This window comes from Scyliorhinus canicula, chromosome 16, assembly GCF_902713615.1.
Source record: "Scyliorhinus canicula chromosome 16, sScyCan1.1, whole genome shotgun sequence".
Classification (NCBI taxonomy): domain Eukaryota; kingdom Metazoa; phylum Chordata; class Chondrichthyes; order Carcharhiniformes; family Scyliorhinidae; genus Scyliorhinus; species Scyliorhinus canicula.
In genome coordinates, this window is record NC_052161.1 from 133,719,398 (window position 1) to 133,732,796 (window position 13,399).

Below are 13,399 nucleotides of genomic sequence, written 5' to 3' on the forward strand. Positions count from 1 at the left end.
ACCTATAAAGCAACTGGGCTGTGCCGCCACTTATGTTCCACATGTGCCTCCTCTCACACTATCAGCAGAACTTTCAATTTCCTTCTCTCCCGTAAGTTTACCTAGCTTCCTCTAAAACGTATCAATATTACGGACGGGATTCTCTGTTCCAGCGACTAGGTGCTCCTGCCAGTGGAGAATAGGGACTGTGTCCTGCTGGCATGGCCGAGGGGGAATTCTCAGACCTCTGCTCTGCAATATAATGTATAGTGGCGGACCCGCCGGTTTCCCCGGCACTCAGTGGTGTTGGCCCGCCATTTCTAACGGGCGACCTGATCCCAGCGTCCAGAGACAGGCTCCCCTCCCTCCCAAAATGCAAACGCTGACCCCCCCCCCCCCCAACCCATCATCAAGGAGGGGTGTCCTCACCCCCACCATGGCAATCACGGGCCACCCCCCCACACGCATGATAATGACCCGGCACCCCCGCCCCACCTCCCCCCCCATCCCCCCCCCACGCAATCAGCCACTCCTACCTCCCCTCTCTTCAGCCGCCGGCCCCTCCCCAAGCCTTCTCCCTTCAGACCCCGCTTCTTGGCATTGCTGCTGGTGCACTGCCCCCTGGCACACCATGGCACTGACATGCTGGCAGTGACATCCTAGCCTGGCATGATGGACCCCGAGGGGGGGGGGGGGGTGCTCATGTGCCCCTCTGCCGTTGCCAGGCTGCAGAGAGAAGGTCCCACAAAGGCTCAGGGGCTGGTAGGTCATGGGCTCTGGCTAAGGGTTTGACTCCATGTCAGGACAGCCCCTTCCCACCCTGGGCAACCTGAAGATCACTCTTGTATTGGTGATCGCACCTACAGCCTTCAGTTCAAAATCATCATCTTTGTTTGACTTGTTTAAACTTTAAAGTGGCCTTCTCACTCTGAACTGCTCTGCCTGACAGCTCATCAGACAGTTCATTGAAGATTCCAGCCAGGAATTCTAGCTCGATGCTATCAAAACTGCTGCTTTCTCAAGTGCCAGAGCCTTCCTAGAGAGCCCACAATGCTAGAAAAGCCTTGAAACCCCCCTTTGAAATTTCATTCATTCAATTTCAGTGCAGTACCTTTAACTAGCCTTTGATTGGCAGCTTGATGGTTTAAACGTAGCTGCCAGAAGGTTTGTTTATTCATCTTTCCCTTCACGCGTGAATGCATCTGAAGTACCCTCCACTGATCCTAGCTACAATGTTGATAAACATTCTTGTTCTGTTTGACAGCTGCTGGACACTTCAACAATGCTAAGTGCTGTCTGTGGTTAGAAAAATGGAAGTGAAAGCACTTAGCTGTTTTGAAGGGGCCAGTAGCTCAGCTCCATTGTGCCAGGGCAGTACTGATCAATACTTGCACCAAAGCTTGCCCGGAGGAGTTCCCGCTGAAGGGATCGGAGAGCGACTGGGGTGTGGAGATTCTGGCTTCCAGCCCGTTAATCGCATTCTAATCAATACATATCTGCTGTTTACATGTTCCCACTGGTGCGGGATGGGATGCCCGCTATCGCTGGAAGGGTGGGAATGGAGACTGGGGACAGGTGTGGCACCCGCCGCTGATCCTGTTTTTGGGCCGACGCGGGATTCTCTGCCCGAGCGGAATTCCCGATCTTAGCGGCGGGGAATGGAGAGTCCTGGCCTACAACGCAGCTCTCATTCCAGGCAGAGAATGGCTGATTCGGCGGTGGTGGTGGTGGTGGTGGTGGTGGGGGGTGGGGGGGGGGGGGGGGGGGGGGGGGGGGGGGGGGAATTGCAACCATCAGGAGAGGGGCTCTTGTCAATGTTTTCCTTCTCCAGCCCAGGACCAAGTAAACGTGAGCACAGCACGAGGCCATTCAGCCCCTCGCCTGTGCTGGTGCCATTCTGTTAGATCCCACCTGATCTACGCCCCAAACCCTTTTCCCCACCGTTGCTCCATAAACTTGATATTGCGACTCAATAATCCCAATCCCAGGCATGAAAGCTCCTTCACCTGTCTGTGCGGTTTAAAGTGAATATTGAACGCAACACAACAGAGGAGTTTGGTCTGACAGGTTATGAGAAGAGATAGCTGGGAAACTAGCAGGCAAGGTAGCAATTAGCAGGGAGTGAGGATGACATTTCTGTACAATGTGAGAGGTGAAACGTATCACATCTGACAGTCTGGGCAGATAACTGCTGGCCCACATCTTCCGCCCTCGGTTTGAGGGGGAACCCCGGAGCTATCTTGGAAAAAGCGCTGGGACGTCTCTCACAAGGATTGCATGGAAAGTTTCAACTTCAACTTCAAATTGGGGGCAGCAGGGTAGCATGGTGGTTAGCATAAATGCTTCACAGCTCCAGGGTCCCAGGTTCGATTCCCGGCTGGGTCACTGTCTGTGCGGAGTCTGCACGTCCTCCCCGTGTGTGCGTGGGTTTCCTCCGGGTGCTCCGGTTTCCTCCCACAGTCCAAAGATGTGCGGGTTAGGTGGATTGGCCATGCTAAATTGCCCATAGTGTCCTAATAAAAAAAAGTAAGGTAATGGGGGGGGGGGGGGGTTGTTGGGTTACGGGTACAGGGTGGATACGTGGGTTTGAGTAGGGTGATCATGGCTCGGCACAACATCGAGGGCCGAAGGGTCTGTTCTGTGCTGTACTGTTCTCTGTTCCATGAGGCAATTATCCTGGAATCCTCCAAAGCCCGGATTTAAAGTCAGAGACTTTGAATGGTTCTGTCTTATTCAGCAGAATAATTACCTAGGCCACCATACTACCCGCCCACCTCCCAGTCTCCACCCCAGCCCCTGACTATCAGCCCCACTCCCTCTGACTTTCCCCCGACTACCTCTCCACAGTTCCAACTACCCCCCGAGCCCCCCTGACCACCAATCTAAACCCCCCGCCCTGCACCCGCCGACCTCCCAACCACACCGCCAACTAATCCACCAACCCCCTAGAATACCTTCCCAATCCACTATCCCTGACCACCCTCCCCCCTGGCCACTCAGCCTCCCCTGACCGTCCTATCCCCCCATGGCCACTCAGCCGCCCCTGACCATCCTATCCCCCTCAACACTCTAACCCCCCCCTCCCCCCAGCCAACTTACCCCCCTGGCCACTCAGCCTCCCCTGACCGTCCTATCCCCCCCTGGCCACTCAGCCTCCCCTGACCGTCCTATCCCCCCATGGCCACTCAGCCTCCCCTGACCATCCTGTCCCCCTCAACACTCTAACCCCCCCCCCAGCCAACTTACCCCCCTGGCCACTCAGCCTCCCCTGACCACCCTACCCCCCTGGCCACTCTAACCACCACCCCCCCGACCACCCTACCCCCCCCCCCCCGGCCACTCTAACCACCTCCCCATGACCACCAACCCCCCCCCCCCCCCCCCCCCCCCCCCCCCCCCGGCCACTCTAACCATCTCCCCCGACCACCCTACCCCACTGGCCACTAACCACCTCCCCCGACCACCCTACCCCCCTGGCCACTCTAACCACATCCCCCCGACCACCCTATCCCACTGTCCACTCAGCCGCCCCTGACCATCCTATCCCCCCTGGCCATTCAGCCTCCCTCTGACCACCCTACCCCCCTGAACACTCTAACCACCTCCCTCTGACCACCCTACCCCCCTGGCCACTCTAACCATCTCCCCTGGCCACCCTACCCCCTGGCCACTCTAACCATCTCCCCCGGCCACCCTACCCCCCTGGCCACTAACCACCTCCCCCCGACAACCCTATCTCCCTGTCCACTCAGCCTCCCCTGACCATCCTATCCCCCTGGCCATTCAGCCTCCCTCTGACCACCCTACCCCCCCCTGGCCACTCTAACTACCTCCCCCCGACCACCCTAGCCCCCCCTGGCCACTCTAACCACCTCCCCCGACCACCCTACCCCCCCCCTGGCCACTCTAACCACCTCCCCCGACCACCCTATCCCCCCCCCCCCCCCCCCCCCGGCCACTCTGACCACCTCCCCCTGACCACCCTACCCCCCTGGCCACTCTAACCACCTCCCCATGACCACCCTCACCCCCCGCCACTAACCACCTCCCCCTGACCACCCTACCCCCTGGCCACTCTCACCATCTCCCCTGACCACCCTACCCCCCTGGCCATTCTAACCACCTCCCCCTGACCACCCTACCACCCCCCCCCCCCCCCCCCCCCCCCCGGCCACTCTAACCATCTCCCCCGACCACCCTATCCCCCTGGCCACTCTCACCATCTCCCCCTGACCACCCTACCCCCTGGCCACTCTCACCATCTCCCCTGACCAACCTATCCCCCCCCTAGCCACTCTAACCATCTCCCCCGACCACCCTATCCCCCTGGCCACTCTAACCATCTCCCCCGACCAACCTATCCCCCTGGCCACTCTCACCATCTCCCCCGACCACCCTATCCCCCTGGCCACTCAGCCTACCTCCCCGAACCATCCTATCCCCCTGGACCCACCTCTACCCACCTCTCCCGACTACCTTATCTCCCGGCCACTCAATCCGATTCCCCCAACCATCCTATCCCCCCGGCCATTCTAACTCACAGGAATATGGCAGCTGGAGCTGTAGAAAGTGGGCCGTGGCTCTGTTTCCAGTGACGATCCTGCAATGCTCTGCAGGACTCCAGGAGCAGCCAACCTTCACATTTCTCGGGACGCCCAGGTCTGAAGTAAGGATGAGAAATGTGGAGCTCCAGACGAAAGGTAGGAAAATGGTATGGAGTGACAATCCGACAGAGACTGCCCCTCCACAGAAGATTCTGCCCAATATTCCTCACCTCATTTTCTCTCCAAGTGTTGGGCGCCCGTTGTGTGGGGTGTTGGCTGACCCTTGTGCAAGCTGCTACCCCCGCCTCCACTATCTATCATCGCTGCCTGACACAAATATCTGGCCATCGGAATCAGCACTGAACCCGATGGCTACAGGAGCAGAAACTCTGACCCAATCTGTCTCTCCTCACACGAAGGGCGATGACAGCAAGCGAAAGGCCACTGCTGTCACTTTGATTGAGGTTGGTGGACAGAAATTGAGAGCTGGACAGCGGTGGTCTACATCTTGGAGCAGCACAAAGTGCATTTATCCATCAGTGGATGTTTGGAAAAATCAGGTCACATGAATAATTGCAGGCTGGAGGCTAGTTTATCAACCCAGAGAATGACTCTCTAACTACTTGGTGCAAATTTAGAGCTTTTAGCACAGCGGGGATGGGAACATATTCAATTGGACCAGAAGGAGCATTCATTACACCGGAGCCTCTACAGTGCAGGATGGTGTAGACCTTGTTGAAATCAAGGTCATCTAGATCGCAAGTTCACTGGTGAAGAACAAATTTCAATGGCGTTACATACTTCCTCAAAACCCGAGTACCCTAGGAACAGGAGGAGGCCATTCAATCCTTTCTAGCCTGTTGCCCCATTTAAGTAGATCAAGTTGAACTTTACCTTAACCCTATTCACCCGTCTTGGTTCTGCAACCCTTGCCGAACAAAGAACTGGAAATGTTTAATTGACCCCTGGTCCCAATAGCTTTTTAGAGGAGGTAGTTGCAGATTTCCACTTGTGTCAAGAAGTGTTCCTTGACATCATCTCTGATGGCCTAGCTCTTGAACAATTTACCAATTTGTCCTCAACCTCCTCACCAGAGGAAACAGTTTCTCTCTATCAAATCCTGTAACCATCTTAAAATCGCCTCAATTAGATCACCCTTTAACCTTCTGTACTCTAAGAGAATACAGGGCTAGTCAATGCAACTTGTCCTTATGGTTTCACCTTTTTTAATCTAGTGTACATATCTACGCCAGAATTGTGCCTAGAAAACCTGGGACCTTATCTCCTCTTTGGTAATTTTGAATCCCTCCTCAGCTGTTCATCTCCTCACTCACCGCAGGGCCCATCAGACTTCTTGTACACGTTTTTGTGGTTGTCGCAGGCGTACTTATTGAGTTCGCACTCGTTCTTGTAATCTTTGCCATCGCTACCACAGACCATCCTCTCCTGGTCCTTGCTGCATGTGTTGGGGCAGACGCACTTGGCCGACTGGCCATCTGACGACTGGATACAGGTGCTGCCATATCCACAGGTCACCTCACTGCAGGGGTCCTTCGAGCCTGAGGCACAAAGAGAAACAAGTGGCCTTTATTATAACAGCTACGTTCAGGCATCTGAAATGAAATGAAAAATGAAAATCGCTTATTGTCACGAGTAGGCTTCAATGAAGTTACTGTGAAAAGCCCCTAGTCGCCACATTCCGGCACCTGTCCGGGGAGGCTGGTACGGGAATCGAACCGTGCTGCTGGTCTGCTTGGTCTGCTTTATAAGCCAGCGATTTAGCCTTGTGAGCTAAACCATCTCCCTTTGACTCCAGTGATGCAGGTTCCATTCTTTACCCTCTAGCTACATCAGGAGCACAGTTATACTGTGGAATCTGCATTGCTGCAAAATGATACAGGGGTGAAAGAGTACCTGTTAGCCTCCAAGCCTTTATCAATGAAAATCTCGTCACACAGTTAACCCCCTCCCCCAAGCATGGAGCGTTGACACACGGGCAGACGCTGAACTGCAGCGCACAGAATAGCTCTGATCGTGGTCTGCAGCCCGGGACATTACATCTGATTCCCAGCCAGTAATTACAGCATTTGATTATCCCTACTGGGAACGTCCCGATCGGAGAACCAGCTCCGCGGTGCTTCTGAAGAATTATTCAGTCTCGGATCTGTGAGGCTGAATGCACCAAAGCTGGACACATAATTGCAAAGATTAATGAACTGAAAATGAATTGGTTAATAGATTTGTCATGAAGCCAGCCTGTGTGGTCATGCTCCATCGCCAACACGCACACCTGAGACGATTCGTTACATCTCCTGCTGACAACTTCAATGAAGTCAACACGTCAATATACTCGCTGCCTTTAAAGGCTATCTACATAACTGGCACAATATCAACCATACTTGACCCAAATTACCATTTTTTTGTAATTCAGCCTGAACAGTGGTCGCTGCTCGCTGCCATCAAATCAGAGTCCAAATCTGTTGTCACCCGATAGTCATAGTGCGCCATGCATCTTTTACCCACCAGGAGAGGGAAGACCCTTCCTCGCAAGGTTAAACAAACAAGAGGTGATCTGATTGGAAGATGAAAAATAATCTTTTTTAAAATAAATTTAGAGTACCCAATTATTCATTTTTCTCCAATGAAGGGGCAATTTAGCGTGGCCAATCCACCTAACTCTGCACATCTTTGGGTTGTGGGGATGAAACCCACGCAGACACGGGGAGAATGTGCACACTCCACACGGACAGTGACCCAGGGGAAAAAATAATCTTACAGGACTTGACCGGGTAGACACGGAGAAAATGTTTCCACTGGCTGGGGAACATGGGGTCACAGTCTCAATATAAGGGGTCAAAAGTTTAGGACTGAGATGAAGAGAAATTTTGTCACTCACTACCCAGGAGTGCTGGAGATACTCAATCATTGAGTATATTCATGACAGAGGTCGATAGAGTTTAGGTACAAAGTGGAAAAGGTATATGGGGGCGGTGCAGGAAGGTAGAGTTGAGATGAAGATCAGACATGACCTTGTTGAATGGCGGTGCAGGCCCGAATGACAAAATGACCTTGCCCTGATCTTACACCTGAAGGTATGTCCATTAGCCGTGGGCCATCAAGAACAGCCTTATGTTCACAATAGCTTTCCTGGGGGGCAGCACGGTGGCGCAGCGGGTAACACTGCTGCCTCACAGCGCCGAGGTCCCAGGTTCGATTCCGGCTCTGGTTCACTGTCTGTGTGGAGTTTGCATATTCTACCTGTGTTTGCGTGTGTTTCGCCCCCACAATCCGGTAGCACAGTAGCATTGTGGATAGCACAATTGCTTCATAGCTCCAGGGTCCCAGGTTTGATTCCTGGCTTGGGTCACTGTCTGTGCGGAGTCTGCACATCCTCCTCGTGTGTGCGTGGGTTTCCTCCGGGTGCTCCGGTTTCCTCCCACAGTCCAAAGATGTGCAGGTTAGGTGGATTGGCCACACTAAATTGCCCTTAGTGTCCAAAATTGCCATTAGTGTTGGGTGGGGTTACTGGGTTATGGGGATAGGGTGGAGGTGTGGGCTTAGGTACGGTGCTCTTTCAAAGAGCCGGTGCAGACTCGATGGGCCAATGGCCTCCTTCTGCACTGTAAATTCTATGATAAACCCAAAGATGGGCAGGTTAGGTGAATTGGCCACGCTAAATTGCCCCTTAATTGGAAAAAAATTGGGTACTCTAAATTTATTTTTAAAAAACAATAGCTTCCCTGGATGAACTGTGGGAACACTTCTACCACATGGGAGTGCGGACATTCAAGGAGCAAGTCTAACTGCAGCCTTCACGAGGGGCAATTAGGGATGGGCAAAGCTTTCTTCAGACGCTCATGTTACCAGAAAGAACCATTAAATTAAAATGCTCAGCACATAGTCAAGATATCTTTGTATTGCTCAAGTCCTAAACTAGGCACTGTGCTTACTAACGAATCCCCGGGGAACCATGCTTTACAATTAATGCATTATTGTGGCAACTGATACGTCTGCTAAAGAAGTGTTGCCTGCCTTACAGAGTGCACAGCATCAGCGTAATACCCTTCCTCACCACTCCGAGCAACTGCGCTCCCTCACCCCTTCTGCAAAGGTCACAAGACAGAAGCCACGTCCATGATGGCCGCCAAGAGTACAAAGAACAAAGAACAATACAGCACAGGAACAGGCCCTTCGGCCCTCCAAGGGCCTGTACCAGTCATTCGGAGGGTTAGTGAGAATATGATCCGATTTTTACAACTGTTTAATGTAACCCAGAACAGTTTTTCGCTGATTACAGACACAAAAATGGACGCAACGGATTACCAGAGGCTTGACACAACCTGCTCACTGGGGAATAAGAATCTCAGCATGTTGGGTGGGGGAGAGGGGCCATGGGGAGCCTGGATACCTAGGTCAAGCTAAGATATTACATTACAGTTCCAATCATGTGTCTAAATTCATTCACCAGCGCATATCTCCCCCCCCCCCCCCCCCCCCCCCCCACCACCCAGGGGTGGACAGGTAGCTGGTGGGCATGACATTCATGGGATGTTACAGCTGCCTTCCCCGAGGGACCATAAAGACAAGCCTGTCACTGCGCCAGAGTCCGGGAGCTCCTCACCGAATGGTCCAATCTTAATTTGAGGGATTCGGGACAGGGCACAGTTCAGGAGTTAGACATCGGCTGCCATGCAATCTGGGTTCAATACTTTTGAAGTCAAATGAGTTTTGCAAACTCAAGCCAGTTCCTGGTAGCAAAGGGCACACACAGCACGGCCCCGAATCTCACTGACACCTCACTCAGATTGGCATTAAGAGAGGAAGAATTCTCACTACTGAAGTATGTTGTGAAGCCAAGGCAGGGCTCCTGCTTTATATCCAACCCGGGTGTGACTGCTGCCAATATTCAGTGGCAGAAACAGCAAAGTGTTGACTTGTCTGCTGGAAATATTCGTCTCCTCTCTGGCCACAAAGAAAAAATAAATCATTCCGTTTTTAAAAATCACATTTTCTGTGCCCAATTGCAATCGGCTACAGAAGAAGCAACATTCATCAAGTTGTCTCGAAGATTTCTGCCTGCTCAGCTTGGCTGTAACCCTCTGCTCGTTAGCTAGTCAGTCCTACTTGTAGATGGGTCCGTGGGCAGAGCCAGTCCTCTGTTGTCCCAGACAGCCCGTTGCTTCCACTCCCCTGAGAAAGTGAATAATTGGGGTTCTGATAAAAGTGCTCAGTGCTGTTAATCACTTCACAGCCCGTCTCACAATCACCTTTCCAGATATCCCACAGAGATTGGGACTGTTCTCAACATACTATTGGAGGTTCCTTCATTCACTGCAAGTTACTGACTTTACCGTTCCTTAACGCTGATCAAGGACATTTGCTCATAATCACAATCTTGGTTCTTTTTTTTTTTCAATAAATTTAGAGCATCCAATTCATTTTTCCCAATTAAGGGGCAATTTAGCGTGGCCAATCCACCTACCCTGCACATCTTTGCGTTGTGGGGGTGAGACCCACGCAGACACGGGGAGAATGTGCAAACTCCACACGGACGGTGACCCAGGAGCAAACCCAGGTCCTCAGCGCCATGAGGCAGCAGTGCTAACCACTGCACCACCTTGCTGCCCGAACAGTCTTGCTTCTTAAATGTGATCCTTCAATATTTACAGAAGCCGTAAGTAGTGATTGTGAGATTCTCATGTTTAATTGAGACAAGCCCCCCCCCCCCAACCCCCACTCACACAACAGGTGGATGAGGGTCCATGTGAAAGTGGTTAAAAAGTGAGACCTGCATTACCACACACAAAGACAACACACATCAAAATAGCAGGTCCTTACTGGGTTTGCCCATCATTTTCAGTCTCACTTGCACTCTCTCTATCTCCCCTTAAATACCAGGTGCCCGGAAATGTTCCCGGCGCCGGGAATTAGGTAGAGGAAGGCCGAAGAATTCTACTTGACATGCTAGGGGCAGGTCGCTGTCAAATTAAATTTAATACCAACAATCTTGAAGTGTCCAGTCCAGTGTTTATCCCTCAACCAGCAGCACAGAGGGGCTGGTTTAGCACACTGGGCTAAATCGCTGGCTTTGAAAGCAGGCCAGCAGCACGGGTTCAATTCCCGTACCAGCCTCCCCGAACAGGCGCTGGAATGTGGCGACTTGGGGCTTTTCACAGCAACTTAATTTGAAGCCTACTTGTGACAATAAGTGATTTTCATTTTCATTTCATTGTCCAAGGCCTTGCTCTTACATCAGTGTCGTTATTACACTTCAAAAGTACTTCAGCTATAAGGCGTTTTGGGAGGACACTGACGAAAGGGGCTACACAAATGCAAATCTTTCTTTCTTTAGAACTCTGTACAACAACAAAATGAAAGAAGAGGCGACAGGTAGACTCCACAAATGGCGCTGGAGCAGCATCGGCCAGGGACGGAGAGAGGTCAGGGGTTCAGGAGAATGATCTCTCGGCAAGCTTAATCACTGAAATCAGCAAAAACAAACAGAATGTGCAGATCTTTTATACTAAAACAGGGCCAGAGGAAGCCACTTTTGGCTGTAAAGTGTTTTGGATGGACACATTGAGTAATGCATCCCAGTTTGGGTCACTGAGCAACAAGCACAACAATCCAGCCCTGGGGGCGGTTCACAGAAGAGTCACAAGATTACCAAAAGCATCAAGTTGGGGGTGGGGGATTGATGTATACACATTAAACACATACACATGACCCATGGCAGCTCAAATAGTAGGGTATAATTGTACCAGAGTATAATAAGAATACTCTTTAAAGTAGGCTTACATTAACACTGCAATGAAGTTACTGTGAAAATCCCCTAGTCGCCATATTCCAGCGCCTGTTCAGGTACACGGAGGGAGAATTCAGAAAGCCCAATTCACCTAACAGCACGTCTTTCGGCACTTGTGGGAGGAAACTGGAGCACCCGGAGGAAACCCACTCAGACACGGGGAGAACGTGCAGACTCCTTACAGACAGTGAACCAAGCCGGGAATTGAACCTGGAACCTGCCAACTACTGTGCTATCGTGCCTGCAGGCATGACTCCTTCCTCGTTCTAAATGTATACATTTCATCTTCATTCTTATATTTTCCATATCCCTATAAATTCCTGGGTCCATATTTAGAATAGAATCGGTTTAAACCTGTGTTGTCGTAGATTCTAATAAATGTTTTACCCCCAATACGCGGGTGTGTGCAAACCTTAGCCCAACAGTTGGGTGGGATGGAAGGGGTCGACCTGCATCGTTTCAGTTTTTGTTTTGTTCTGGGAGCGTCAGATAACAACAGAATGGGGTTCCGCTGTGATGCCCCACACAATCAAACAGCCTGCTTCCAACAATAATTCTCACATTCAGCCTCACGGACAAAGCATGAAGAATCAGGGCAGATAGCAGGACGCCTGCGGATGCCCAGGGAATCACTCGCTCCCCAGTATGAGTCAGCACGTGCGTCAGAGCGAGTTAACGGGCGTGCAGGTAAAACCCTCCCCATGGCAACCCCATCTCCGACTTTCGGAGAAGCGGAAAACTACAGCCAGACCATCCTGTAGCCAGCACGGCAGTATGGAAACACCTCCGATGGAGAATGGTGATCCCAAATCCTGGACTTCCAGTTTATAAACTGGTTGAAAATAAAGATAATCACTGTATATATTAGAGGAGAAGCACAATACAGATGTCGTCATCAAGAAATGGAGATGAAATATAAACTAAAATATGTTTGCGAATGAACAATGTCAAGTGGAAAAGGCTTTGTTCAGTGAGAATCAGAATAGTGGATAATAGCAGGTCCCTTGCTTTCCAATAACCTCCCATCTCTGCCATTCATCGAAAACAAATAAGAAATTAGAAATAGGAGGACTTTCAAAATAAGACATATTTAAAAAGCACGGCCTATTAAAATAACAAAATCTCTCAGTATATAATTAAGTGCAATTCGCAATAGCTCGAGCAATTTAAGTAAATATTCGACAGAAATGTCACCTGTAGCAAACGTCTGATTTAATTATGACTGTGGCCAGCTCTCATCAGACTACCATGGGCTCCACTGCCTAACACATCCTTAACTGTGCATTGTTGTTTGACAGGAAAGCCTATTTCGTGACAGTGAAACAGAGTCACATTTAATTAAGGAGACAATATCCCTGCTGCTTGTGAATGAGCTGAAATCCACAACCAGTAATTATCAAGCGTACCTCACCGCCGCTCAATACCATCTTTTACACGTTCTAAGCGCTTGTCAGGGTGGCTGGAAAGTCAGCAGTTCTGCAGGCTATTGATGGCATCTGCATTGCATCATTCACACTGAAACCTTCCCTAAATCTCCACACAGGTACTTATTCTCCAACCTTATTTACATAATGCATCCCGCATCCTGGCTGCTTATCTTCCCAATGGAGATGGCCAGTCTCCTGGAATGATTTCTGCTCTCGCCTTGCACAGTCAATTCAGTGCCATTTGCTATCTCGGATCCTGTCTTTTGCAGACATTACAAAAACTTATCTGGTTCACTAATGTCCTTTAGATAAGGAAATCTGGCCATCCTTATCTGGTCTGGACTACATGTGGCTTCAGACCCACAGCAATGTGGTTCACTCTTCACTGCTCCCTCAAGGGCAATTAGGGATGGGAAATAAATGCTGGCACAGCCTGCGATGCCCACATCCCATGAATTGTTTGTTTAAATCGGGGCCGGGATCAAACCCGGGACCTCAGCACCATAGGCAGCAGCGCTAACCACTGCGCCACCGTGCCGCCCACGTCGATTTTTATTTAAAAAAGAAACCCATCTGGTTCATTTTAAGGGACAGAAATCTGCCATCATTGCCCATCCTGGCCTACCTGAGACTCCAGACCCACA

The 13,399-nt window shown here is 51.1% G+C and overlaps 1 protein-coding gene across 11 annotated transcripts in view; it reads right to left on the reverse strand.

Moving 5' to 3' along the window:
• agrn (agrin) overlaps nucleotides 1-13,399 on the reverse strand; it is a 534,448-nt gene that overhangs the window by 139,051 nt on the left and 381,998 nt on the right. For all 11 annotated transcript variants that reach the window (XM_038822298.1, XM_038822297.1, XM_038822305.1 and 8 more), the window contains one exon: nucleotides 5,858-6,082. In XM_038822298.1, coding sequence (XP_038678226.1) covers nucleotides 5,858-6,082 — 225 coding nt within the window. The remainder of the gene's footprint in view (nucleotides 1-5,857; nucleotides 6,083-13,399) is intronic.